Here is a 27,128-nt window from a genome sequence, read left to right on the forward strand (position 1 = left end):
CCACCATGGGGCCAGGTTGGGACTGGACCAAGCCTCCTTCCCCCATACAGAGGCTGCCCCCTCCTCCCTCCTGCACAGCCACACAGCTGCATGAGTCCCAGCTGCACCTGTCCCTGTACTGCACTGGGTCCACCAGCCAAGTTTCGGCAGGGGCCAGGCACTGTCTATCCATCCCACTAGTCAAAAAGGTTGAGCATCAGTATCCTAGGATTCCTGCTTAGTGCATGACTTCTTGTGGCACTCACTCCTTGTGGTGGGGTCAACCCTTCCATGTGGGTCTTGCTGTCAATATTGGCTTTGCCATGTGTCTGGCTAGCATGGAGAGGTGACAGAGTTCCCATTTCTAAGTTGCAGCCCACATTTGCTAAAAGTCAGCCAGGGTCTGCTAGCTGACATGACAATGCTTAGGAGACCATGCCTGCTGAAATGCATAATTCTCTTGTTGCCCCCTTTCTCCTCAGCACATTGTTCGGTTGCCTGAGATCGTTTTTCAGAGATGTTAAGCTATTGTAGCATTTTGATTCCACCTGCATGTGGTGGAATCTGTTATTCCTGGCAATAATCCCTCTCCTTTTTCCCTCTCTTCCCACTTCCAGTAGGGAATAAAAAAGTATAAGAACCCTCTACCACCTTCTTCTCATCTCTATCTTCTATGGTCTATATACAGACTGTCATATATTCATCCTACTAAGTCCTGGGAGGGGAGAAAGAGAGCTCCTTAGCAGCTAACTGGCTGACTAGCCACAACTGGAGATAAGAGGCTAAAGCTCAGGTGGAAAGGGGTAGCTGCTAGAGAGGTTGAGAACTGCTCTGAGGGCAAACTAGCACCAACTTTCTAAATAACCAGACTACAAAACTCCCAAAAACTAAAGAGAGAGTGGGATTGCTGGCAAGGCTTCAGGTAGGAAGTCCTTGGGGTATAGGTGTTTGAAAGAGAAGGGAGCAGGAGAGTTGCATTGTGCTGTCCATCTCAGCAGAGGGCTAAGATAAGTCTCAAAACTTTCTAAGACCGTGCAGTGAGGTCTGTGAGCCAACTGTGGAGATTAGAGCGTTTTTTAATTCTGTACTTAAAAACAATCAAATAAAAAGATACATTACTGTAAGAAAAATCCTATTCTGTTGGAGGGCCTGGAGGAGCTGAAAGCAGTATGAGTCATGAGCGGATGCGCTTGGGAGCCTCCTCTGTCCATAAAACAACATCCAAAAGCATGGGAACAAATAATTTTGTCTGGAAACTTAGCATTTGTGGTGGTTTGACTATCTTTCTTCACGCTGTTGTTCTGTTTTTAACGTTACCTATTAATAACATACTGTGTATTGCTGTGGTCCTGCTCAACTTACTTTTGACATACTTTTTTACATATTCTGTGCTGAGTGAAAGCACTCTAAAAGTAAACCAGCCTTTTATTAAGAGAACTGATTTCAGAGATGCTGCAGCTAGCTATGGGCTCACTGAATGAATTCTTAAGAGCTGCCTTTATTGTACTCCTCTGCAAGTTTCACACATACTGCTTCAAAAAGGGGGAAACCCTTATTCTTTCCTGCACTCCTCTAGACCTTTCTAACCAAACACATCTGTAAAGGTAAGTTTGTAGTCATCATCTTATCATAAGCATTTATGATAATGCCCTCCACTTGCAAGCTATCTATTCCAATCTTTTTGTCTCACTTACTTGATATTGCAAAAGCAGGTACAATAGATAATATGGACTTCAAATAGCAATGTTTATATTTTTAATTTGGAATTAACCTTTAGCATTTTTGTTTAATTTTGTTTGGAATTAACTGTTAACATTTTGCGGTGTTTTCCTCTGGGCTTGTGGGGGCTGTTCTTTCTTGTCTTTGTATTATAGAAAGTAACCCTTCATCAGACCTTGCAAGCAGTTTGATATTAGAGCAAGTCTGAGCCTGCATTAAGATGCCGGTCTGGTGCTCAGTTATGCAGCTGGAATGGTGTTTCTAAGTCTATTGACACCATTGGTTACTGAGATCTTTCATGGTGCATCTTGATCAAGTTTTGACTGAGTGTGTATCTGTTCTCCATGTCCACATTTATATTTGTCTACTACAAGTGCAAAAGATAAGATAAAGGATGGGTATATGTTGAACAGAAGTCCTCATTTAAGTAGCTGTACTCATTCAGCTATGATGTTGACTGAAGAAGGGTTTTTTGGGGGGGGGGTGAGAGAGAGAGAACGAGTTTTATTACTCTTCCCTCTGCCAGAGCTATGTACACCAAGATGTAAATGTTTCTTGATATCAAATGCTGGTAGCAGGATGTTATTGAGACCCTCTCTGGGAGTTTTCCTATTCAAGAATTGTTCTGTCATATATTTAGCAGTTTGGACTGTGATGTTCAGCTTTGCCATTTGTCTGTGGCACGTCAATACTCCAAACTTATTAAAAGTAAACCAGGGTCTATTGCCTGATGTTACACTGTTTAGGAGGCCACAGCAGCTGAACCACATAACTTTATCTAATCTTTTATTAGACCAAGTAAATAGTTGGAAAAATTGTTCTTTACAAGTTTTCAGGCACAAACACCCTTCTTCGGGCATAGGGAGCCTGCTGGCATTTGTCTGCTCTCCTGGGTGGAATAGCTTAAGACAATATGTAAAATGCAGGACCTGCACAACAGCCTTGTAGCAGTAATAAGCTCCACTTAGGGATGGGGCTAGGAGATCCATACAGATCAGAGTTGTTACAAGGAAGGGGTGCATGCCACTGTAAAGTTGGGGCTGAGGCCAGGCATGGCAATGGCTTAGGTCGGGGCGAGCAAAATGCGGCCCACCAGGCCATTGTATCCGGCCTGCGGGGCCCCTAAAAATTTAGAAAATTAATATTTATCTGCTCCTGGGTGCCTGTCATGTGGCCTTCAATGGCTTGCCAAAACTCAGTAAGGGGCCCTCCACGCAAAATAACTGCCCACCCCTGGCTTAGGTATAAGGTTTGGAAAATGAGGTCAAACATTTAGAAGTAGTGTTTGAAGGCAAGGGGTACCAGGCTACAGCCTCTCATGAGGCAAGGACGTAGCCTCTAACACTAGGATTAGGGTTGGAACTGGCAGGGGATGATGGACTGGAATGAGGGTTAAACTTCATGTCCAAGGGGGGTGCTAGACAAGGGCAGGTGTAGAACATCAGGAGGTGCTGGAGAAAGGAAGGGCTAGGGCATGCTGAAAGTAGGGATGTAAATATCATTTAAAAAATTGTCTGTTTAACATCCTCTAATTATAATCAGTGAAACTTAAATGCTAGCACATACCTAGACCCGGCCAGGGGGTACAGAGCCCAGAGCTGGCACCTCCCCTGCCCAGCCCCACCACAGGAGAGGGGCCACAGCAACACAGGGAGCTGAGAGCTGTGCACAGACCTGCTCAGAAACAGCTGCTTCTGGAAGCCACTCCCTGGGGCCAGACAGCACAGCCCACATAAAGCTGCCAATGGCAGCAGCAGGCAAGGGGCTTTCCTAGGCTGCTGCAGCTGCTGGTGCATTGGGAGGGAAGGAGCAGACTAGCTTTTAGGGGTGTGCAAAGCGAGCCCTATTTGATTCAGATTCAGCCTGAATCAGGGACAGTGATTCAATTTGTTGGTTCAAATCACTTTCCCTGATTTGATTTGGCCGAATCTGAATATGAAAATTCAATGCCAAGTCGGAGAATCACCAATTCAGACACAAACACAGCTTTAAAAGTTTTTTCTATGTACCTTAAGGTAGCAGGCACGGCTCATGATCACTGTGATGCGAGGGTGCATGGAGCGTCCCACAGGAGTGCGGGGGGCCCTCCACTTGCTCAGCGGCAAACCCCAAAGTGGACCGGAAGTACTTCTGGTCTACTTCCAGGTCTGTCAGGGAGTGCATGGGGCAGGGCCACCACACCACTCCCCCCCCACACCCAGCTCAGCAATCGGCTGCAGGGGAACCCTGGGTGACCCCAGACCCAGGAGTCACCAGTCACCAAGCTGGGGGGCACCCCCATGCACTCCCCAGCAGACCCGGAAGCACTTCTGGTCCAGTTCCAGGTCTGCTGCTAGGCGCTTCTGTGGGACACTCCACGTGCCCCAGCATCGCAGCACTTAGGAGCCCCTACTACCTAGAGATAGGTAGAAACAATATTTAAAGCTGTATCTATGTCCAAATCTCCGAATCTTTCCAAATCAATTTGGAGGGGGCCAATTCGATTCAGAGAAATTATAGTCATCTGATTCTATTCAGATTCAGAGATTCAGCCACTGAACCGAGCCAAATCGAATCAGTGGCTGATGCTTCTCACAGCCCTACTAGCTATGAGCATCAGGCCCTTCCTTCTCTTCACTTTTCCTGACTACCCGGTTGCCTTCCTGTTCCTGTTCCTTGGCACTTTGCTTCCCTGCCGGAGTGCACCCTGCACTACACGTTAACCAGTAGTGTATTACCAGTATAAATATACTTATCATTTAAACACTTAACCTTTCACATTCCTAGCTGAAAGCATGGGATAAGGTTAGACTAGTGTTCAGATCATTTAGGAGAGCCTAGAGGGGGTATAAAACTATATTAAAGTAGGAGCCAGAGGCACTGGCATGGAGCACATGGTTAAAGCTATGGTGTTGCTTGGTAGAGGGCCCTCAGTTGGAGTTATTCATGGATGGATCTAGGACTTTGAAAACTTGGGGGTGCAGATGGTATGGCACATTATCACATATAACACAACACATGGTCATCTCTTATTAAAGAACTGGATGTTTTACTGATATGCAACGGGGCTAGCATATATACTAGTCAGTTCACGATCAAAGCAATACAAGTAACTATTAGAATGTGCGCTCATTTACTAGATTCCATGTAAAATTTGAAAAAACACAACAAACTTGGCAAAAAATAGCCCAAAGATATATTATGTCATTAGTCCTGTAGTCATCACAGTTAAATGTAGATATCTTATTCAGATTCATAAACCAAAACTAGCCTTTTTGAGTGGCTTAGCAGTGCCTCCAGTACTTCACGGTGAGTTATTTCTACACATAAGTTAATATTGCTGCATCTGAGCTAAGGTTTTTAGCTAGAGTTTGGGTGGAGCAGAAATCAGAGAGCTACCACTGCACCCTGCTTGGATCTGCCTCCAGAGCTACGGTTAGGACTCTAGCCAGCTAGTATTACCAAGATGGGAGCCAACATTGCAGCAAGCAGAAGCAGCCTGACTACTTTGAGTTTGGGCTAGAAGTAGGACCTATTTCTAGCACTAATACAAAGCTAGTTTACACCTTCCTCCTCTACATCTGTGCCTAGCTTGGGGCCCCAAGCCTTACCTTGGCCCAGGATCCCATGTTAATCCCAAAGTTAAACTGCCAATACTATCAGCCCCAAGTCTAAGCCTAGACAGGACCCCTTGCAAACCCAGTTTGGAGGCTCCTGCCAATCCCACTCCTAACTTTAGCCTAGGATCATCTACCATCTCCTGCTTTCCACAATCTTCATCCTAGCCCAGTGCTACATATGATCCCAAATTCTATTTTAAACCTGAAGCCACCTACAAGCTTGAACTGTGACTCTGTTGTGGCACTCTAGCTCAGTGCTACCAGCCAAAAACACCCTTCACACCAACTCAGGGCCTAAAACTGTACTAGATCCAAACCTAGTTTGTTGGCCACCAAGCAACTTCAGTATTCGTTGCAATGCTGTGCCAAACCAACCTACATATACCCCAGTGACACCATCCATTTTCAATCCAAACCCTGGCACAAATGGACCGATGGACCTCATCCCTCCCCCTTGCCTATGGTCTGAAAAGTATCCCTATTTCAGGCCCCATTAGGGTTTGTAATGGAGCCTCAAGTCAGATTCCCTATTGGCCTCAGTTCCTGCTCTAACCAGAGATAATCAATCAGCCTCCATCTCTGAATTCAGGTGGTGACCACCAAGCAATCCCAAATCTAGCCCAAACCTGAGGCCACATGACTGCCAAAATACATGAATTCTAGATTGAGGCCACTCACTAGCCTAAATGAATTGTAGACTGAGGCCACTCACTAGCTTGTCTCCTAATTCTACTTGGCTTCCACATACTGGCCTGAGTGGCCTTACTCTAATCCTACTCAGGGAACCAAGTCCTGTCCCACATTTTTGCTGATGCCAGGTTCGCTTAGTGGCCCCGCAACTCTTAACTCTAATTTGGTCAACTAACAGCTCAAAAATTAATCCATGGTAGCTACCATCTGCAATTCTCACTCCAGCCAGGGGCGGCCAATCAGCCCTTAATTAACTTTTCCTTGGGTCAATGAATGCTAACTGAAGACAGGGGCCATGAATTTGCCTCAAACTTAACCTAAACCCTTCCAATTTTCAGACAGTACACTATGAGGAATAGCAGTAGTGAATTAAGTAGTCCCTGTATTTGGAAAAAAGAGGCAGTTACAGGTCAGTTAGCCTGACTTCAGTAGGTCTTAGGATAGATATTGAAGGAATAGTCAAAGGAGATGGAAGTGAACAGAAAATTAGACCTAGACAACATGGTATTATCCAAGGAAGAATGTCAGATTAATTACATATCTTGTGTGACCAGATAACTGTCTACTTGGACAGTGCAGTGAATTCAGATTTAAGCATAGCTTTTGATACCATGCCTCATGGGGAAATTATTGGCCAAACTTGAAAAGATGGGGACTAATACAACAACTGTGGATAAGTAGTTAGCACAAAGGAAAAATATATTGGGTTACATAGAAAAGTAAGTTGTCAAACTGAATAGCAATTACCAGTGGACTTTTTCATGGCTCAGTTTGAGGACCTAAACACTTATTAGAAGTCTTGGTACTGAAACTAGATGTATCCTCATGAAATTTATGGATGACATCAAGTTTTACCTAAATAGAATAAAACTAAGGTATATTAACTAAGCTTTATTGTAATATATACCAGTATAACATGCAAATGTGAAGTATAGTTTAAGGACCACTTAACAAGAACATCCAGGTGTAAAATGGTCTTGGGGGAAGGGAAGCTTATAAATTGGAATCAACTGAGGAGCAGCAAGTCCTGGCTTTATTCATCAGGCTTAGGACAATTGTGAGCTGCTAATGTGCAGGTCATAAGAGAGGCAAAAAATGTACTAGGAACTTATATACAAGGCATTGGTAAAATCCTATTTAGAAATCCTGGGGCAACCAGAACTGTACTATGTCCAAAAAAAAATTTAAAAAGGGGAAAAAAAGACAGACATCAAAGTGGAAGAAGTACAAAAAAGGGTATTAAGAGAATGCAGACACTATCTTGTGAAACACAATTGAAGGAGTTTGGCCTATTTAACGTATCAAAACAAAGATTGAGAGGAGCTATGGTTACTTTTCAGGAATATGTTCAAAAGGTGAATGCTGACATAGGAGAAGACCACAGAACAAATTCCTACAACTTGATTCTGAACAACTTACATGGAAATTTAGAAGATTATTTCAATCAGAGGAGGCCAGAGGTTATTAGCCATGTTAGTCTAAAGTCAAGTAGAGACTAGGACAGGTTGGCATCTTAAAGACTAACTAGTTCAGAGGTGCTTCATTGGCAAATGCCTGCTTTGCAAGGTGGTATGAATAAACTGCTAAGAAAAATGTGGAGTGCCCTTCTGGGATAAGCAGTTGGTGTAAAGAACTGTAACTGCCTTTAGATAAGCTCTGTAAGTTATGGACGGACCAGTACGATAGGATAGCAAGCCCTTGGTTCAAGAATCAGAATGTATAAGTAAGGGCAATCCCCATATTGAGGTATAGAGGTTGCTTGTAGTAGCAATCCCATAGTTCAGGATCTGAAAGGGCTAGTTTTCCTTCTCATTCGGCTTTCTTCTTCCCTGCCATGAATACTGTATTAGCTTCTGGGTTTGCTTTGTTTCACACTTTTTCCTTTTATCAGAAGCATTTGGACAGTGATCACAGTTAAGGCTGAGAAGCTGGTACTTCATAGGTTCCGTATTTCAATGGTCTTGCTTTTCTATTCCAGGCCAAACTGGAAGGAACTCTTCTGCCCACCAGTCAGATTGGGCATGGGGGGGTTGCTGTTCTCTTCCTACAATCCTCTGAACATATTAATCAGTTAGTTTTCTGCCACTGCAGTGCTAGAATATGGCCAGCATCCTTTTCCTCCCTGCTACTTTACCTGCAAATGTAAAGTATCCAGTTTGGATACAAATGCAGTGCTCATTTTCTGATTGTTATGCCTTGTAGTTGTAATGTGCAAGGATATGGAGTAAACCGTTTTTAGGTATATTTGGGTAAATGGCTACCTGCAAACACAGGGGACTGGAGTTATTGGCCAAGGAGGCATCTTGTAGTTCTGTGATCTGAAATACCTACTTTCCAGTGGCTGGCATGGGTCGGAACAAAATGTACCTTAAGAGTGGGCTAGCTTAATGTTATGAGAGATACTAGTGAGAACTGAAAGTTATAGAAGCTTGGCTACTAATCATTATTTAAGTGTAATTATACTGTAAGAAATATATCAGTACTACCAAGGCAATAAACATTTATTTAAAAAATGTTCACACTTGTATACAAATATCCACAGGTAACATCCAATTATGGAATGATTTAACATTTTTAGTTCATATAAAAATGTGTTTACAAGATGGAAGTAAACCAGTGACATGACTTGAGATGATGTTTTTGACAGCCTTACATTAAACACAATCACAACATTCATGTTTTTTTCGCTCTAGTATGAGGATATCACATTCACAACCCTATCCTTCATAACTGGAAGGACTAGAAACAGAATCAACTGTTGAGAAACTGACATTTTTGGATACAAATCCAGTTGCTTAGGTGAATGGCCCAGTCAGCAAAAGAATGGGGATTTAAAAATATTGTCATAGCCCTCACTTTAGGGATATGGGTTTAAAAGGTCCCAGTTCCAAAATGAGTGTTTGCAGGATCAGGGCCACAAAATGTGTCTTTCTTACTTGTATAGCATCCCTCTTCCCAAAAAAACTTAGCCATCCCCAACTGAGATGTATGTTTTAAGTAAAGAAGCTGGATTTCCCTCCTGGAATGGAGATGCAACAGTGGATGCCACGGGCTGTGCTGCCTTTCCTTCCCAGCCATGTGGAAGAGGCCAAGTCTGCTTTGCAGGTCATTCACTCTTTCCTTGCAAACCCCATTAGCGGCTGTGACAGGGTTAAAACTTGAACTGTCAGGCTTGCAAGGTGAGAGTGAGTGGTGTTAAAGAACAGACTGTCCCTGGTCCATGCAGCCTCATTCAGCTGTTACTTTGGAAGAGTCATTTTCTTCACTCTGCCTTCCCAAAACAAGGTACATATTTTATCTGGGGAAATGTCGTATGCAAGAAAATACGGTAATTTGAAAAACATTCAAGAGAGGGCTAAAGAGGAAAGTTGTACATTTAAGACTTCTCAATCTACAAATCAATGCAGTTTCTAAAAATAACACTTAAGAGTAAGGGCTGTAGAACTGTCTGAAGATATCAAACACACCACATAACAGTTAGTGATCGCATCTAGCTTACAGTCACCCCTACTCCTATTAGAGCTAATGGCCTGTTAGGAGGAGGTACAGCTTAGAAGGCTTTGGCCCTGGAAAAAACGTTATTTAACTTTTGCATAGGTCTCATCATTACCCAAAGGGGGGGGGGGGGGAAAGTCAGCACACTGATACCTGTCAGTATTAGTCATAAGGAACAAACAGCTGAGAGCTGGATCTTGATTCCTATTTAAATAGTACCAGTATTTTAGAACATAGGTAAAAAACTTAAAAATCTCTTTAAATAGCTATCATTTATGTTGTTATAAATCAGGATACTGAACAGAACTATTTTAACAGTATTCTTAAGTCAGTAGTTTCAATGTGGATCAGCGCAGATCCACAGCTAAGGAAAGTTAGGAGCTTACTCTCTTTCAAGTGCCATATAGTATTTGCAGTAGTAGACACTTTTCTCCAAATATGCAATCCTAATGGAGCTGCAAAATTATTTCCAAGAGCACCTGTCACTTCTTGCATTAAGTATAAAAACTGTATAGAAAAAAAAACCCATATAAAACTTTATTCTGAATTATTACACTGATTATTTTACAGGACCATGCTAATTCCTACTGCATAAACAAATATATAAGGAAAAGAGACCCACACAAATTGGTGGAATAAATGTTTACATTTAAAAAATGTATCAGTGATTTGAAATTTACACTTAAAGCATTGGCACTTTTACCACTTTTTAAAAGATCCCTAAAAAGCTCCAAATCTAAAAAAAAAAAAACTATAGCAATTTGGAGGTTTGATTAAGTAGTCTTTGGCCTATGGGTTAGTCAGATAAAGGGTTTTTAAACAACAATAAATAAAAGAATGACTAAAATATATACAAAACACATCTAGTATTCAAGCCTCTTTTTTTAAAACCTGTGTTGAGTAATTTGGTGCAAGCAAGGTTCTCACAACTGGCCATGTGTAGACAAAATGTGTACACAACACTTTAAAAGCAGGCTAAATGCTTTTGCACTGCTGTAATGGTGTCAGTGTTTGCACGCCTCAGTGGTGTATTGTGCATTAATTCCAGCTGCTGTAGGAAATTTGGCAGCATAATGCACATTAAATAAAACTCAGGGCGCAGGAAACTAAAACTCCTTCAAGGAGTTTAGTTTGCTGCCCCTACAGTCATGGAGTGAACCACTGCGCTCTGTGCAGGTCCACAGCTTTGCAAGAAGCCCTGCAAGTAGTCTGGCAGCAGCCTGAGAAAGTAGGCTCTGTCCAAGAAAAGTGGCAAGCCTGATCATTCCCCTCCCCCCCCCCACTTGCTTCAGCTGCACAGGGCCCAGCTGCTTCCCTCCGTGGCTGCAGCGCCCCCTGGGGCCGCCCAAGCTGGGTGCCTGCAGACGGGTGCTGCCAGGGGGTGGTAGGAAGCAGCCGCAGAGGGAAGCACTAGCCCCTCTCTGCAGCCCAGGGATTGCTCCACCTGCTGGCAGCTTGCCCTCCCCTCCCCACAGGAGAGGCAGCAAAGATGTTTGCATGACACATGGGCTTAATCATCCCTAAATTGAAGCAGTGTTTTTTAGAACTCAGTACTTCAATTTAGGGCCCCCGTTTCATCTACACATGCCACCAGTTATTAGAAAAATTATAGCAACAAGACATTTGCATGTTCATCTTCAGACTACACTTTAGGTTAAGCCCCAACTGCTGTAGCTGCACACCTAAGATTCTACTTGGAAAAAGTGTTTAAAGACCACAGGGTGTATAACAGGCTACACACAAATAAGGAGGGGGAAGGAAGTGATATTTTGCATCTGATCCTGCATTTCTTGCACACTCACTGACTTCAAGTATGCTGAAGTCCTTATTGTACACTGATGTGCATACTTCATAGAAGAGTCAGTTCAATATGCTGTTTATAAAATGTGAGTTAGTCATAGAGGCAATTTTAAATAATGCAGATAAATCAGTTCAAGCAGTCTTAATTTTAGTTGTGCAAAACAAAATCCTCAGAATAAGTAACGATATCTACAGTCAAAATACTGGTCCATATTGTATGCAGGTCTTGAGCCATCAGTATTTCATTAATGAAGACACTAAAATATATTTGGTAGAATGAAGTTTCCCCTAGGAGTAACTTTCATTTTCACTCCATTTTGTAATCCATTGTTTTTTCTCATGATCATCCTTATATTTTCCATCTTTGATCTGACGCTCTTCTTTCCGAATTCTAACAGCATGGTAGCGGGGGACGCTGTCATCGTACCTGGAGCGCTGGAAGAATCCACACTAGAGAAGAGCGACAAAGGGACAGTATGGGATTCAGCTGCAATCAGAGTACCGTAAACAGGTCTAACATTGTCCTTTGAGCTAGGATAAAAGAAGTGGCATCTCTCAAAGGACTGGCAAGCAAAGGTACTGAAGAATAAAATGTTTCCAAGTCAAAAGTAAAAAAAATGCAGGGCTCCTAGGTGGAATGAAGGGGGATGGGTGGGTAATAGAGGGATATTTCAGGGCCAAAGTTATTAAGACATGGGTCTGTTCAACTGAAAATGTTTTTGTCTCTGGCTGATCAAAATTTTTCCAGATAAAATAAAAGCTTTGATGCACCAAGTTTCCTGTTTAAGACCTGGTGTTGCAAAGTTTGCACAGCCACTTAGCTCTGCACACTGTGATCAGTTCCCTTGAAGTAAATGGTGAGAATGACTTTGAAGACTGTTGTTGGGTGAGTGGATGAAGTGATGGGCAGAATATAAAGGTCTTTTTCATTGGTTTATTCAGCAGAACACATTACTTAACACAAGTTTGTAAGTAATGTTACTCTTCATCGTAAAACACCAAAAAACCCTCACTTTAAGATGGTAAATAGTAGGGGGAAATGTGATCAGTATTCAGATCTAAGACCTCAACTAAACCTACAGAATTTTAGAAAAAAACATTACCTACCCTTTACTGCGCATCAAGTTAACAGATCAGACCCCAAAATATCCTCATTTTAAGAAACACAATCCATATACAATTATTCCTTCCAACCTTAAGTAAGAATTATTAAAAGCATAAATCATGCAACTGGCACACTTCAAAGAATTACAAAAAATATTAAAATTGTATCCGTTTCCACAGCAATTAAAAGCAGGTATTAGAAAGCACCTTTTTATCATGAGCAGTATAAATCCTTTAGCATGCAATAGGGGTTAATAAAGCCACTTGTTTTGCCTTCAAACAGTTAAGTCAACATTTCTCATTTTAAATCTTACTTCTACACTATGACATCTGTAAAGCTTGAAGATTTAAAATATTTATGTCCCAATAAAAAGTATTACCTCATAAAAATATTTTACTATAGAGAATAAGAATATTCTCAAACCCATACATAAAACATAATTAAAGCAATTTCTAAAAGCATATATTTCTTCACGTGCACTGAAAAAAGTGAACATTATAAACAGTAAGCAAGCAAATATTGGTATTTTAAGATCCAGTATTAATGGAACATACGCAGCAAGCTTCCCACAGTTAGCCACCAAAACCAGAGCATGTCCCACAGCTAAGAATTTTTTTTAAAATATTAATCAATTACCAATTACAGAAGTAGATCAATACTATGCATCAGAAGTAAGCCTCTCTTTATCAGATGGCTGAGCATGGATCTCAGCCTTGTGATATGTGGCATCATAATGATCTTTCTTATTTCTCTTGAAGAAACCACACTACAAGGAAGCAAGGTATTTAGTCAACTTTTTTGGATTGGTGTAAAAGAGTCAACCTTTTTGTATTATTTTATATATTAAAAAAATGAAGACACCTCCCTGTCATTACACCTTTCCATTCCTTTTACATGTGCAAAACAGCAACTGAGAACATAACATGGGCGAGTAGAAAGTATTTCAAAATGTCCTAGGATATCATTTTCTTCTATGAAAAGTAAAAAATTATGACATTTGTAGGTCAGAAAGGATTTGCTGAATGCTACAATATCCCGAGATCCAGCAATAGCTTTTTTTTTAACGTTATATAAAACAAATGCTATTCTCTAAAACAGGATTTCACAAATATTTGTAATGCACCCTTATAGCGCATAAATGGGTGCAGTAGCTCACATAAGATAATTGAAAATGCTTTACTATTACTCGAGATTCATCTGCTTTCTTCAAAACTCCGCTGCCCTTCATATACAACTGAAAATGCTTTTGTCTGCATGACAGAGGCATGCTTAATTCCAATTAGAAGAGAAGTCTAGGTTTCTCTAGATTTGTTTCAGTCTCATTTCTATGTTTAAAAAAACCCAAACAAGCCACACAACAGTGGACCAATACTGCTTACTCAAATCTCATAACTCAGTAGCACGTCAAGTAGGTTATTAAACCATAATTCATAAACTTTGTCAATTATTTGTTCTTTCCCTTTACAACAGTAGATTAAGTACTTGCCGGAAAGAAGCAAAATCAGCAGAATCTGGAGGACAATCTAAAAGGAACTGATAACAAGCAGCCCCCCTTTATGGTCAGCAGAAAGCAGCCGCTGTCCAGAAAAGCTATTTTCAAATGAGTATTTTCAGGGGACTGAGGACAACTTCTGTGTTAGTGTACCAGACAGTACTAAGGTCCGAGGTGACATTCCCAATCCAGGAATTTGATTCCATAGTAACAACTAACTTGCATCCCAGTGCTTCCAGCTAGAGTCAGGAATAAGACAGTTGTTCTTTTGCACTTAAATCTCTGACTGGAATAAATAATGGCAACTCTGCAGCCAATTGCTCATTTCCACCCCCAGAAGAACTCTAAGAACTACAGCTGGGATACTCACGGAAGCAACCAGGTAATTAAAGAAGTTAGGATAATTAAACCAAAGGGATATTTTTTTGATTTTGGGAGCAGAAATTAAATTTAAGATTCTAGAAGGAGAAAACAGGTGTTCAGATAATGCAGCGTTTGTAGCCAATCTTCAATATTCTTCAGCACTTTCTATGCAAAGTAACAGTATGTTTTTCCTAGGGTATTACTTGTCACCATGCATCTGTTTGAGAATATTCTCAGATTATAAGAATGCACCCACATAATGTCTACCGGGAAACGCTTACTGTTCCAAGTGTAAATAGTACTAATAATTTGTGATGCATACATTCTTACTAGTGGTACATAAGATTTTCTTGGCCAATACTGACTGCCAACTACTAACCAGCCATAATCAGCCAATAACAATCTGATAGCCGATTTAAAGGAATGTAGCCCAGCAGCTTGGAGAGCAGCATCCTGCTGGTAAGCATGTGAGGGGAAAGAAGTGTAAGGTGAAGCAGGGCAGATTGAGGTCCACACAGTAAGGGAGGGAGTGGGGCAGGCACTGCCTAGCCAGGGCAGTGAATACTGGAATCTAACCCTAAGAGCTAGATGGAGCCACAGGCAGCTCATCTAGGGTGGGGAGGGGGTAGCTACCTGGGGCCATGCGCCCCCCAGATTTGTGCACGGGGTGTGGACGGACTGCTCGCTGTAGGCACAAGGCCAGGGGCTCTGCCAGCCTCTTCCCAGTAGGGGTGTTGGGCTGGGGCTGTGCTTGGGACAGGTGGCAGCAGCACTGGGAGGGGTGGCTACAAGGTAGGCTACAGCCATCCCAAAATTCCCCATAGCCACCCCTCCCAGTGTTGCCTCTGTTGCCTGCCCCCCCCTCCCCCCCAAGTGTTTCAGGTTCTAAATTCTGCAATTTGATTTTTTTTTTTAAACAACAAAGCAAAGTAAATGATTTCATGGATTATTGTGTAAAATGAGAGAAAATACATATTCATGAGATTATTCCACTTTCAGTAAAGATGTATGATTATGTTGCTCTTTTTTACAACTTAATTAGCAAAACAATGCTTAAGTAATTTGCTACCTTATTTGTTCATATGCAACTGAAAAATAGGTGGATTATTAAAGTAACTCACCTTCCATAGCAAAAATACCAACAGTGCAAGCATCAGCATCCCAGCAAGAATAGCTACTAAAATGATCCACCAAGGCACTCCTGTATAGTGTGCTACTGTCTTTGCAGGGAAGACAGTAACACGTACCTAAGGGAGAGGGAAAGATTGTAGGAGTGAAGAGGATATAAAGTAAATTTCAGAAGTACTTAACTCTAATCCCAAACTAATCTTCACAGCAGTTCTTCAGACCTTCAAGTTGTGCATACAGACATGTCTATGTTCTAAAGATGTTTTCTCCTCTTCAGTTGTTAAATGGTTGCTAATGTCTTTAACACCCAAATTTAAAGACAAGAATCTGATTCTACTCAGACTTGGGGACTCCAGGGCAGACTTGATATTTTATTGTGTCAGTAAAGTTTCCAAGCTGATTGACTGAAGTGTGAGAGACCTACAGTCTATGAGAGCGTGATTTTTTCAGGTGGTACAAGTTCTGTACCAAAAGTCACAGGAAAAAAAAAAGAGAAATCTAAAGGGATGAACTGAAGGTTCACAACAATTCCAAGCCTCCAATCATTAGTTTGGGTTTGGTAGAGTAGGGGTGTTGTACAACAATATACCTACTTAATTCAGAACTTGGATTATTATGTTATTATGCACTCAAACATCATGTAAATTAATGGGAACCAAAACTTAAATGGTTCTCAAAGGAACCAACACAATATAACAACCTTCCTAACCTAGAATATTTCTGCTCATTTGGAAGAAAAGAGTAAGAGCAAAATCTAAGCCAAATAATTGGCCTGGAGTCTTCTCACTCCTACCGATCGGCAAACATATTACTGGATTCATTTCCACCGGGTGACTTAGTTTCAAGAAATATTACAAATGGGAAACAATGCTGATATGCATATTCTTCCTGTAGCAGACTGCTCTGCGTCTTGCAGCTCAACAGCAACACTGGTTTTACAACAGAAGACACAGGTCAGCCTCTTGCAGAACTAGTCCCATGCCTGCCTGCAGATGGAAGGCAGTACTACTGACTGAGCCTAGGTAAAAGTAAGAAAAGAGTATGCATCTGTTCTTCAACTGTACTGGATGTCTCACACAGGAAGACAGAGGTTTCATGGATCCAATACCATTTTCAATGTTTCTGAATTAAAACATTCCCTGTTGCAGCATGTGTTAGATGTGTACTGATAAAATGGAGGATCCATGTTAAAAAACTCACCTGAGCAGTCTCATTTGTGAGCTTAACATTTTCTGCTGCAGCAGGAATACTGATTGTAGCCCTAACAACAATGTCAAGGTAGTTCAGCTTGGAATATTCCTGTTTCAAAATAAAGCGTACATACATTACAAGGCATGTGAGGGGAAAATGAAAATGCCTCAAGAACAGACAGTAACAGAACATACCTCTAGAAAAGTACTATTCCACAGTCTTGAACGCAGTACAACCAATGCCTTGCTGTCCAAGCCTTGCAACGGACACTTTATGTTCACACAGCGTGCACTCCCCTTACAGTCCTATAATTTAAATTTATAACATGTTAATTCAAAAGTCATATTTGACAGAAAGTGTAACGTTTAAGTTGTAGGCCAGGACTTAAACTGTTTTAAGGAATGGATCAGACAAGTCTGCACCTTAAAGTAAAGGCCAGGGCTCCCTTTAGAAGACTCAAATCTGTTCCCACTGTAAGTCAACAGCAAACACTCACCAATTTCAGGGAGACTTGGCTCAGGGTGCTAGGCTCTGTTCTAATATTGTTGAAAAATGTATGCATCATTTTGCACACAAATTCTTTACTTTTGGTCTTGTTTGTTATTTGCTGCCCTTTAAAGTCAAATTCTACAAGCTAACTGTCTACATAAAAGTGGTCTTCTATGGTTGTGTAGAAACTAATCCAACAAACTAATCATAACTTTAAAAGAACACTGGGAAAAAATAAATAAATAGTTAACCACAGACCGGCAGAAAGAAAGCAATAAAACAAAACAAAACAAAACAAACTAAAAAAGTGTTGTAAACACACCTTCCTTCATCCAGCTAAACTGAGAAAGGAAACTGGAGGGGCAAAAGTGGGGGATGGGGACTAAAGCATAACTGATATTCTGATAGGGAAATGCTTACCAGAGTTTTGTATTTTCTTTCTGGAAACAAAGAAAACTTCTTGCCATCATTAATCTGCTTCTCTGCAATCTCACGTTTTCTCCTTGAGTTATGGGAGTCCTTTACAAACAAAGAGAGAAATATATAGAGTAAATGAGCTTAACTGGACTAATCAGAATACAACAGATTATTTAAATACCCAATACCTGAAGATCCAGATTAAATTCCAAATATAAAAGAGCGGCAATTTTGGCCTCTTAAACAGATCCATCTAAAAAAAGTGTAGCTCATTTAGCAGCTACCGTAATTTCCCATAATATTGTTTCATTGTTTTCATATTGTAAATACAAATCCAGTAAAACAAAGCAGGTTTTCTTTGGACTTCATCATGGTACTACAGCAAGTAAACAATTTCTAAAAGGAGGGTAAGAATAATACAAGCAAGTTTAAAAATTATTTTCCTCTAATGTAAACCTTTTTCCATTAAACTGGTATCTTAAACCTGACTCAGTAAAATTAACAGGGAAGTGAAAGTACAGCAGTGACACTAGAGCCTAGTGCTGGTCATCACATCAGGTATGTTTGTGTCACCTGACTACCATGATTCATTGAGCACCTGTAACATGGGCAGCTTTTCTAGCCACTTCCTACGCTACTAGCGAGGAGTGTTGGTACCACAGCAGTTACTGGAATTTAATCAGTAATGTACGTTCTGTAACCTGAAGAAGGCAAATGTTTTACCTGACCATTTCATTTTTAAGGCATTCAGAGTATGGGCTATTAGTAGCACCACTTTTAATTTGAGTACTAGCAAGCATCAGTAGAGATAAGTCTGTTAAAGCCATATTCTTTGGGAAGATAAGATATAGGCTAGTTCTTGCAATCTCTTGCATACCAAAAACTCCCACATCCTCCAACAGCAATTGCATGCAAAGGGCTTGCAGGATTCAGTGACATTTATTATTATCAACCCCTTGCTCTTCAGGTAATATCCACTGACACTGAGTATGCTAACATCACAGCTGGAGCTAGATTTATCATCTCTCATCATAATCTGTAACGTTTTTTAAAGTCTGCCATGGGTTAAGTAAAGTCTAAAATAAAAAAGGAAAAACACTTCCCGATTAAATAAATTCCATGCACCTTTTAAAAAAAAAAAAAAAAAAATCACCTGTATGTTTGAAGTTTACTTAACTAAAAACAGATTAAACGAACGCATATATCTTTGGCTTTTTTCTAATTTATATGTAGACAGCATCTAGTGAGGTCAATAAGCTTGCCTAGCCATTCAGAACATGAGTACTACGTGCGTAATCAAAACCATCCATCCTCTCACCCCAATTTCTCTCCTATGCACTCTGAAGTAAAAGAGGAGCACAAACTAGACTCTTCTCAGCCACTGATGAACAAAGTATTGTAGTTGAAAGGCAAGTGGCTCTTACTGGCTCCTTTCACTGGCTTTGCCTACAGCTTGGCCACAACAGTTAGTCAAGTTTGAAAAGCAGGTGGTCAGTTTTAGTTGGAGCTTGGTTTCAGAAAAGATGAAAGCATGTGGCAGAGTATGGTTTCCTCATTATATCAGCTGTCTCCTAAGCACCACTTTGTAGTCCTCTAGCTAAGTAGAAACTTAGTCTTGTAAAAACTAATTTGGATCCCAATGCTATATCTGCTTCAAAGGGCTACTCTGGACAAACGGCTGCAAGGGTTGGGCCCTTATGCTGAAAAACTAAAAGGCAAGAAAGATTTTTAAAGTGGATACTGGCAAATGCCAAAAGACTTTCCGCAAGAAACAAGGAAAAGGGGCCAAAAGAAATGAGACAGGCTTTAAAACTAAAATGTTTAAACATATATAAATAATAGTTGTCCTGTTCTCCTCTATCCTTTTGGCACAAAATTTTCCCCATAAGAAAAGAACTGTATTCTTAAAATTAAAAAGTTTTAAAGTGTGTTTTGTTGTAAATACACAATGAAGGAGCCAGAACAGAGAGATCTGGTACTGTGGGATTCTGATACACTTTCTAAGCTATTAGCAATACAGAATGTATTCCAAGATAAGCACCAAAGGGCACCTATATGCATGCTTGGGGGGGTCAGGGGGAAGACAGGGAGACAAAGGTGCATTTTAATTAAAGTGGCTCTTGAGAGCCGCTGTAATTGAGACGCCCGCAGCATCAAATGTATTCAGCATCCTGCATTTCAAAATGTCAGTGGGGGGGGGGAGATTAACTAATGCTTGTTTGGCAAGCTTTAGCTAAAGCTCCCCCACCACCATTTTGAAATGCAGGGACACTGAATACACAAGATGTTGCAGCATGCTGGAAAGTTCCGATTAGAAGACTCCAGCAGACTCAATTAATCATTTACTCTGATGCTTTCTAATTGGGACATGTTGGACCATGTGTAAAAGTGTGCCAACATCCCACTATTGCATTCTCCCTGGTTCTTCAGCAGTAGATTAACTTGCTTTTAATAGGTGAAAATGCACTTACTCTGAGTTGCAAATAGTTTATTTCATTCCGAGGTTCACAAGGGATTATTCCCAATTCTTTGGATTCTACTTTCATCAAATAAAGCAGCCATTTGCCATTATCGATTTCTTTAGGCCACTGGATGTCCAAAGAAGCTGTACCAAATGTTTTAAGTGGTCTACCCAAGTTAGTTACCTGTTAGGAAAACAAAACCCAAAAAAACTTAGAATTTAAAGTTACAAATGCATACTAAAACTGTGTACCAAGAGGGTTTTTTTTTAATATGAATGCCAAAATCATGCAAAAGCACATATTCTGAAGTACTGAATATCTGTGATTTTTCCAAACAATTATGGATTCAAAATAAAAGATAACAGTTCTCCTAAATTATAGGAAGTGTGATCCCACTATAAGTGTTCTAGATGATGCTGTACAGTTTATACATAAAAAAACCAGGAGAGATTCAGTTTTTTACTATAGATCTTATAAGTAAGAGTAAAAACTAAAGCAACTGTAAGGTTTACTAAAAGCCTGCGAGGATCTGAATAGAACAGGTAGGCAATTGGGTTTAGATAAGCATAGGCTAAGAGGATGCAACCAAATGTTAAAAGTTAGAATATGTAAACTACGAAGTTCAGCAACAACTGGAATATCTGCTCCCTCAGCCAGTGTTACCTGCAAATCTATCATCTGCCAGAACAGCAACAGGACTGAGGATGTTTTTAGCAGTAACAAAAATACATTCAGTTATATAAAAACAGAGGGACTGCAACTGCAAGGGGAAATCTGACAGCACAGAATGACAACTCTGGCCTTCTTGCCCTACTACAGCAGTTTCTAAATGAGGAGTCGCAGCAGTGAATGGGATTGAAAGCCCTACAAAAATTCATATCTTGTACTCAGGGTCAAACTAGAAATTCAGTCACCAGAAAAGAAGAGTTGCAGGGCATGGACTAGTCCAGGAGTGGGGGATCTAAGCACAGTGGGGGAGTGAGGGTGGGAGGAACAAGGTAGGGGGCCAGATCAAGTTCTCATGAACTGGGGCTTCCTTCCCAGGGCAGGGGCAGTAGTTCCCCCAAAAGTACCTTCTCTCATTGCTCCCACCTCCTCAGCCACCCCAGGAAGGATGATCAGCACCCCCAACTCCCCAATCCCAATTTATTACAACATGAGAACCTCTTTAATTTGCTTCCTCTATTTCTTTCTTTTTTTTTTTTTTCTTTTTTTTTTTAAACACTTTTAATTTTTCCTTCAGTGGCCATCTTTCTTCATTTCGCCACCCTTTCCCTATACCTATTTCCTCTCCACCTCCCTTTTCATTACCCACCCACATCCCATTAATGCTCCACCTCCCAGCTTCATGTTCTCACCTCCAGGCAACCCATCTCTCACTCTGCCTCTCCCCACCACCACCCAGAGTAGGGATAAAAGCCTGTCCTGGCTCACCAACCCTCTAGTGGTAACTCACCTCTCTGCAGCTCCTAGTTAGGCCCCTGCTTGCCAGTCTTCTAGTGGCAAGTCACAACTGTGCAGGTGAGGGACAGTCAGACAAGATTTTTATCCTTAAGGTGGAACTGCTCCACACTCAAACTAGCACTAACCGGTCAACATTTGAGCAGCTCAAAAGTAGAATGTGTAACACAGCCCATATGCTACTACCTGTCAGGGTAGACATTTGAAAGGCAAGGGAGAATTCTAGTGGAAGAACAGCCAGCTCTGAATGGAAAGGAAAGGTACTGTACTGAGCAAATGTGGAACAGAAGCCTGTTTGAATGGATGAAAATACAGGAGCAAACATTTACATTGCAAACACCAGAACACTCAGCAAAGTGTTCACTGTTTGAACAACATGGATGTGAAGTCCATGCTTTAGTAATTAAAAAGCATAAAACCAGTGTGAGCTCCTAAGGACCATGTGTTGAAAGCAGCTTCAACACAGGTCCTGTCGCTGCGTGCTCCACTTCATGTACATAAGCTCCTACACAAACACTTTGAGTACTAAACACCCGAGTATGTCATCAGTGGGGTTTATATAAACTTTGTCACTTGGATATTTTTGGTAGAAAACAGTATGTACAGAGGACTACACTCAGTATTGCCCACAAACAAATGGAAGACACTTTTGGGAAATGCAATCCTAACATTTCCACGGCCAAAGGAAGCCCAGTTCTTTATGTACTAATCAGGCTATGGATTTCTAAACCAAGGTAGAGATCTATTCCAAGGACAGCCAGCCTCAAATCAGCTGGATTTTACATATTCACCTGTATGAAACACAGTAGATTGCTTATCTGATGAACAGTCATGACATCTTAATAATCAAGATCAACTCACTCTAAACTCGTATTCTATTAGATTTCCAATATCATCCTCAGATTTCATAGCACTCTCACCAATGATGTTACCTCCAAAGTACACCTGGGAAGGCTTCGCAACTCTGTTCAATTAAAAAACAAAAACCCATATTTTAGTGAGGGTTATAAATCAAACAGTTCTCTCATATTGATTTGTTTCATTAACTATAAACACTTACCCAGTAACTGACAAAAGCAACTGAATAACCACTTTAGCAGTAGCAGTAATTGGAGCCAAATTAACTTGATTGCTTGTTCTACAATGTAAAAGGAAACAACACTGTTTATTTTAAAATCTTAACAGTTTTCACATTACAATTACATTGCTTTTACAAATCAAATCAAAGCCAGTTCCAAATGTTTACAAGCATCTGGGAAACAATAAGCAAAGAGATAACCAAAAAAACCCCCCAAAACAACAAAAAAAAGCCTTACGTTTCTAACTCTAACGTAATGTCCAAGTCAGTTGTGTCAACATTAACTTTAGTTGTACTCAAAACCAGGTAAAAGGTTACCTAAACAAGAAAAATAAAAATGTACAGTAAAGCACTTAAATTAGTACATTTTTCTAGAGCAAGTTTATGTCAAGTTAAAAATACAACAAGCTCTAAAATATATAAAACAGCTGGGCTCCAAACCAATCCCCTCCCTCAAACCTCAACTTCAGGATTGGGGCCAGAATTTAATTTTGAAGCATGAGCCCCAACTCTACTTGAAAGGTAAATGCCACTTACATTGGAATTTCTTTTGAAAGGGTTTCCAAGTTCACACTCTGCCCGAGAACCATTCTGATTGGCACCACAAGTTAACTGTTTTTCCTGAGTTAATGAAAGACATTACAAGTCAAAATATTTTAATAAATATTTAAATATACTTATATATCCTTTTCCTTGCTTTTCCGGAATACTTACCGGATAAGCCCTCAGCTCTCTAAATGTAGAGTAAGTCAAACTATCTGGAAAAGTTGCAGTTAGTTTAGCTTCGTGTGCATCTTCACCATCTTTCTTGGGATTTTTTGTATCTGATGGATTATTTGTCACCGTTATTTCTAGTGCAATATCTTTCTGATCTTTCAGGACAAGCACTGGGACACTGTTCTCACTAAAGAAATAAAATTAATTCAGTCTCATGCATTAGAAAAGAAAAGACAAAAATCTGATCCTTTCTAAACATCTGTTCATGTTCAGTCATTTTTGCAGATTCAGGGTACGTCTACACTGTTTCCTCTGCTCTGGATGCCACTCTCAAACACACCCTACCCATGTGCTCCTCATATCCTAAACCAGGAAATGAGACATGATAGCAGGTCATCAGAGCATGTTAGAATGCAGTGCCTAGACAGCACCAAGAAAGCACTGAAGGCCTGCCCACAAGGACAGGGGATAAAAGCCTGGAAAAGACCTCCCAAGTCAGTCAAGTCTCCTATTATAGTAGGCAATATAATCATGTAATTGCGTTTGTAAACTTATCATTTATCAGAAAACTGTTCCATAACCTCCTTAGTCTCATGGTTAAAACACTTCACTTCATTTCAGGCCTGTATTTTATTCATGGCCACATTACTATACCCTTGCTCATGCACCAATACCATCCTTTGGCTCATTTCTTTGCCCTGCTTGGTACTCCCCTCTTAAACTTTGTCTTACTAAACAAACTACCCCTCCAAATTCTTCTTTTAAAATAGATTCTCCACTACCTTGCTCATGTTTGAAGCCCTTGCCCACAGCTACTTTAGTTTAAATTATAACCAATACAAGAATCAAGTCTTACACTGGTAAATAAGAAAATCTGTCTTCATTTCCTTCTCTGGTGCAGAATCTGTACTGAAGTTTTAGATTGCTATTGCATATATTATCTTCTCCACATCCTTCTTTTAAGAACTGCACATACATAAAAAACAGAATCAACTACATACAAACATACAAAACAATATTAAATCAAGCTGCTGACATGTTTGTAATTAAGGTTAGATGTATAGGCACTTCAGAGCCCCTGGACTTGCTCGACTACAGAGATAAAAGGACACTGGCACTTGGTTAGTAATTTACATTTTTGTTGCCAACTGCCATGTGAAAATGCAAAAATAGGCAATGTGGGGCCTACCCCTTCACAGTGAAAAGGGGTTTCTTCCAAGACAGTACTTGGCCTGTTACATGCAGTACTCAGCATCTTGCAAGTCACTGGGTCTATGTAACAGGCGAAGTACTACAGGGTGGTGCTTTGCTAAAATTTGGATGCAAGCTTAGAAAGGCAGTGTGCATAAGCAAATTTTAAAATACTCTGCTGATAACAGCCAATGTAAGAGAGCAGATGAAAATACAAAATTAATTTATGTGATTTGCCATATCAGTTACTTACCTTTGGTCACAGCCAATTTCTTCTCAGCTTTTATTTCAGGGATTAACTATCAAGGTATGTGCTAGAACCAATATGTTATGCAAATAACCCAACTCTTTATTTTTCTGTCCTACACAGTTGTGAGGTTTAAGGAGATCTCCAGCAGAACATGCAATAAAAGACTTACTTCTGCATTCACTGTTTCTGGTTCATTTGAATTTAGAACTGGAAGAAGATCTGGAAGTGCTCTTCCTTGTCTTCTCCTGGATTGAGAGCCAGAGTCTGAGCCACTGATTTTAACATCAACTGACAGCGGAATGGGACGTAGTTTATCTTTGATATTTTCCTATTAAAACATTTTAAATAGCATATTTAATACACAGTATAAAAACCCCAAGACACTGGCTTTCCTAACAAAGCAATATATTCTACGTAGAGTGGGGCCTTTCCTTTCAGAAAGGCAACAGAAAGTCCAAAGTATTTATTGACTTAAATCAACATTTTTAAAAGAAAATGCATCAACACAAGGATCTGAACATCCCAGTGCTCTCATTGGCTTACTAATTACTTCTCTCACCGGTAATGATCCAAAAGAAGACCAAGTGGGAAGGCAAAAATAGCAGCAACTGTCTCCTCTCGGTAACCATAAGATGATGCACACAGTAGGATCATCACCCTCCCACCCCACTCTACTCCACAAAGAAGTGTTCAACTGTAGCAGAAAGCGAGACAAAATCCTCTGCCCATTACCTTACCTGGAGCACAAGAGATGTTTTCACACACTCCCTTGTATTTTGCCCTTGTAATTTTAAACTCCCAGTAAGCTGATCAGATGGATGATTGGGAAACTGTACTCTGGAAGGTAGACCTAAGCGCCTCCTATCCTTTTCTGCTTCAAAAGTATAGTTAAGTTCTAAATAAAAAATAAAAGGAAAAATACTTCACACACAGAAAGTATGATAACTTAAGAATGTTAATATATTCAACCATGGTCCTGCCATACATTGTCTTGTACTACAATATACTGACTATACTCCCTTGTTTGCAAAGCCTTATTAGATACAACCTTTTAACAGCCAGGATTATACTTCTTTCATTTGGCGGTCACCTTCCCTTTCCTTGAACATTTTGGATCCAAAAGCACCTTCTCTCATTATCAGTCAAAGGATTTTACAAAAAAATCCCTGTTCAAGTTTACTGGCATCATTAATATCTTCCCAGCTATAGTACCATGGCCTTAGCACTCAAGCAGCAGTTTGGGGAACTTGGCTACTTGTGCGTAGAAGACGCACTCAGATCGGATTCAATGTTAGCTATAAGGCCATACATTTAAGATTCCCTCCCCTCTCCAAATGCATGGTAACACATGCCCCTCTTCCATTACAAAGAAACTACAGCATCTTAGCCATATACAAGTAAAAGAAGGTATCTGAAACTGCTATTTTAAACATTCTTTAATCTTATGGAATAAAAATTCCACCTTACATGAATAAGATTACTCTAGGTGCCCACAGCCATTAAACTACTTCCATAAGTGTAGAAGCTTATACTACAGACTCTTACTTGTATATTTCTTCTTTGTATATACATATACACATACATACATATTCACACACACGCAAGGTTTTTTTGTTGTTGGGGGGGAGTTATCTCTTTGCTCATCGTGTCCCAGACACCTGTAAACATTTGGAATTGGCTTTGATTTGATTTTTAAAAGCAATGTAATTGTGCGCGTGCATATACACACAAACACACACACGTGTATGTATAGGTTTGTTTGGTTTTTTGTTTCAACTCCATGAAATAGGCTTTTAAAAACTATGTCTTTTGTAAAGTGACACCAAGTACTGGTGTGTGAACTGATTCACAGATTCTGTTGGAGCTGTTGTTGGCTAATAATCACAGAGCTTTTAAAGACTCTTTAAGTAGTCAAATCCAGCTGGTGGCCACACCATTTAGTAACACAGCACAACTGTGTTTATACAGAAACCTGCCATTCAGACATATGTTAGCTCTTCTCTACAGAGCTCCTGTGACAGCCAGCTGTGCCCTGTATTGAATTACACTTCAAATCTAGAACAAACAGTGAGCACAGATTACTACAGTTTACATGGCTACCTCTGCGGTTAACTTTTTCTGACAGCAAACAGCTGCTTGTTTCTTCCATAGCACTGAATAGACTTACTCTCACAATAAGCAGACTAAAAGTATTTTTATCTACTTACTTATTTTTGGATTGAAATCTTGGGGGTTAGCAGTATATTCAAAACATGCTTCAACATTCAGGCTGTAAGAAGTCAAGAATTTAATTTCAGATAGGCAAGATCCAACAGGTTGACAAGTTTTAATGTTCTTGAACAGTTTAATCAATTTTAAATTATATTCATTTTCATGTGAGAACTGGCGTTTCATTTCTTCCTGAATAGGGCACTACAAAAAGAAAGAAGTGCCTTTTTCTCTTCTGAAATGCATTTTAAACCAGAAGGGTAATTTTCAAAAATACGATGCTTTGCAGTGTGC

General features: G+C 40.3%; 1 protein-coding gene across 2 annotated transcripts in view; it reads right to left on the reverse strand.

Annotated features, from left to right (window-relative positions):
* Positions 1-8,470: 8,470 nt before the first annotated feature.
* ITGA6 (integrin subunit alpha 6) overlaps positions 8,471-27,128 on the reverse strand; it is a 66,118-nt gene continuing 47,460 nt past the window's right edge. The window contains exons 11-26 of one of the 2 annotated variants that reach the window (XM_090045471.1): positions 26,834-26,895; positions 25,364-25,521; positions 24,796-24,954; positions 24,042-24,151; positions 23,183-23,372; positions 23,006-23,089; positions 22,707-22,786; positions 22,451-22,528; positions 22,252-22,354; positions 19,939-20,112; positions 17,471-17,569; positions 16,756-16,866; positions 16,571-16,669; positions 15,364-15,489; positions 13,024-13,153; positions 11,595-11,732 (exon numbers count right to left, since the gene is read on the reverse strand). In XM_090045471.1, the coding sequence (XP_089901597.1) occupies positions 13,046-13,153; positions 15,364-15,489; positions 16,571-16,669; positions 16,756-16,866; positions 17,471-17,569; positions 19,939-20,112; positions 22,252-22,354; positions 22,451-22,528; positions 22,707-22,786; positions 23,006-23,089; positions 23,183-23,372; positions 24,042-24,151; positions 24,796-24,954; positions 25,364-25,521; positions 26,834-26,895 (1,741 nt within the window). In that variant the 3' untranslated portion in view covers positions 11,595-11,732; positions 13,024-13,045. Of the gene's footprint in view, positions 11,733-13,023; positions 13,154-15,363; positions 15,490-16,570; positions 16,670-16,755; positions 16,867-17,470; positions 17,570-19,938; positions 20,113-22,251; positions 22,355-22,450; positions 22,529-22,706; positions 22,787-23,005; positions 23,090-23,182; positions 23,373-24,041; positions 24,152-24,795; positions 24,955-25,363; positions 25,522-26,833; positions 26,896-27,128 lie in introns of both variants that reach the window. The other variant, XM_090045469.1, reaches the window with a different exon arrangement.

The sequence above is a fragment of the Crocodylus siamensis genome, chromosome 4 (genome assembly GCF_052110815.1).
Source record: "Crocodylus siamensis isolate JL-2025a chromosome 4, ASM5211081v1, whole genome shotgun sequence".
In the NCBI taxonomy this organism is placed as follows: Eukaryota; Metazoa; Chordata; order Crocodylia; family Crocodylidae; genus Crocodylus; species Crocodylus siamensis.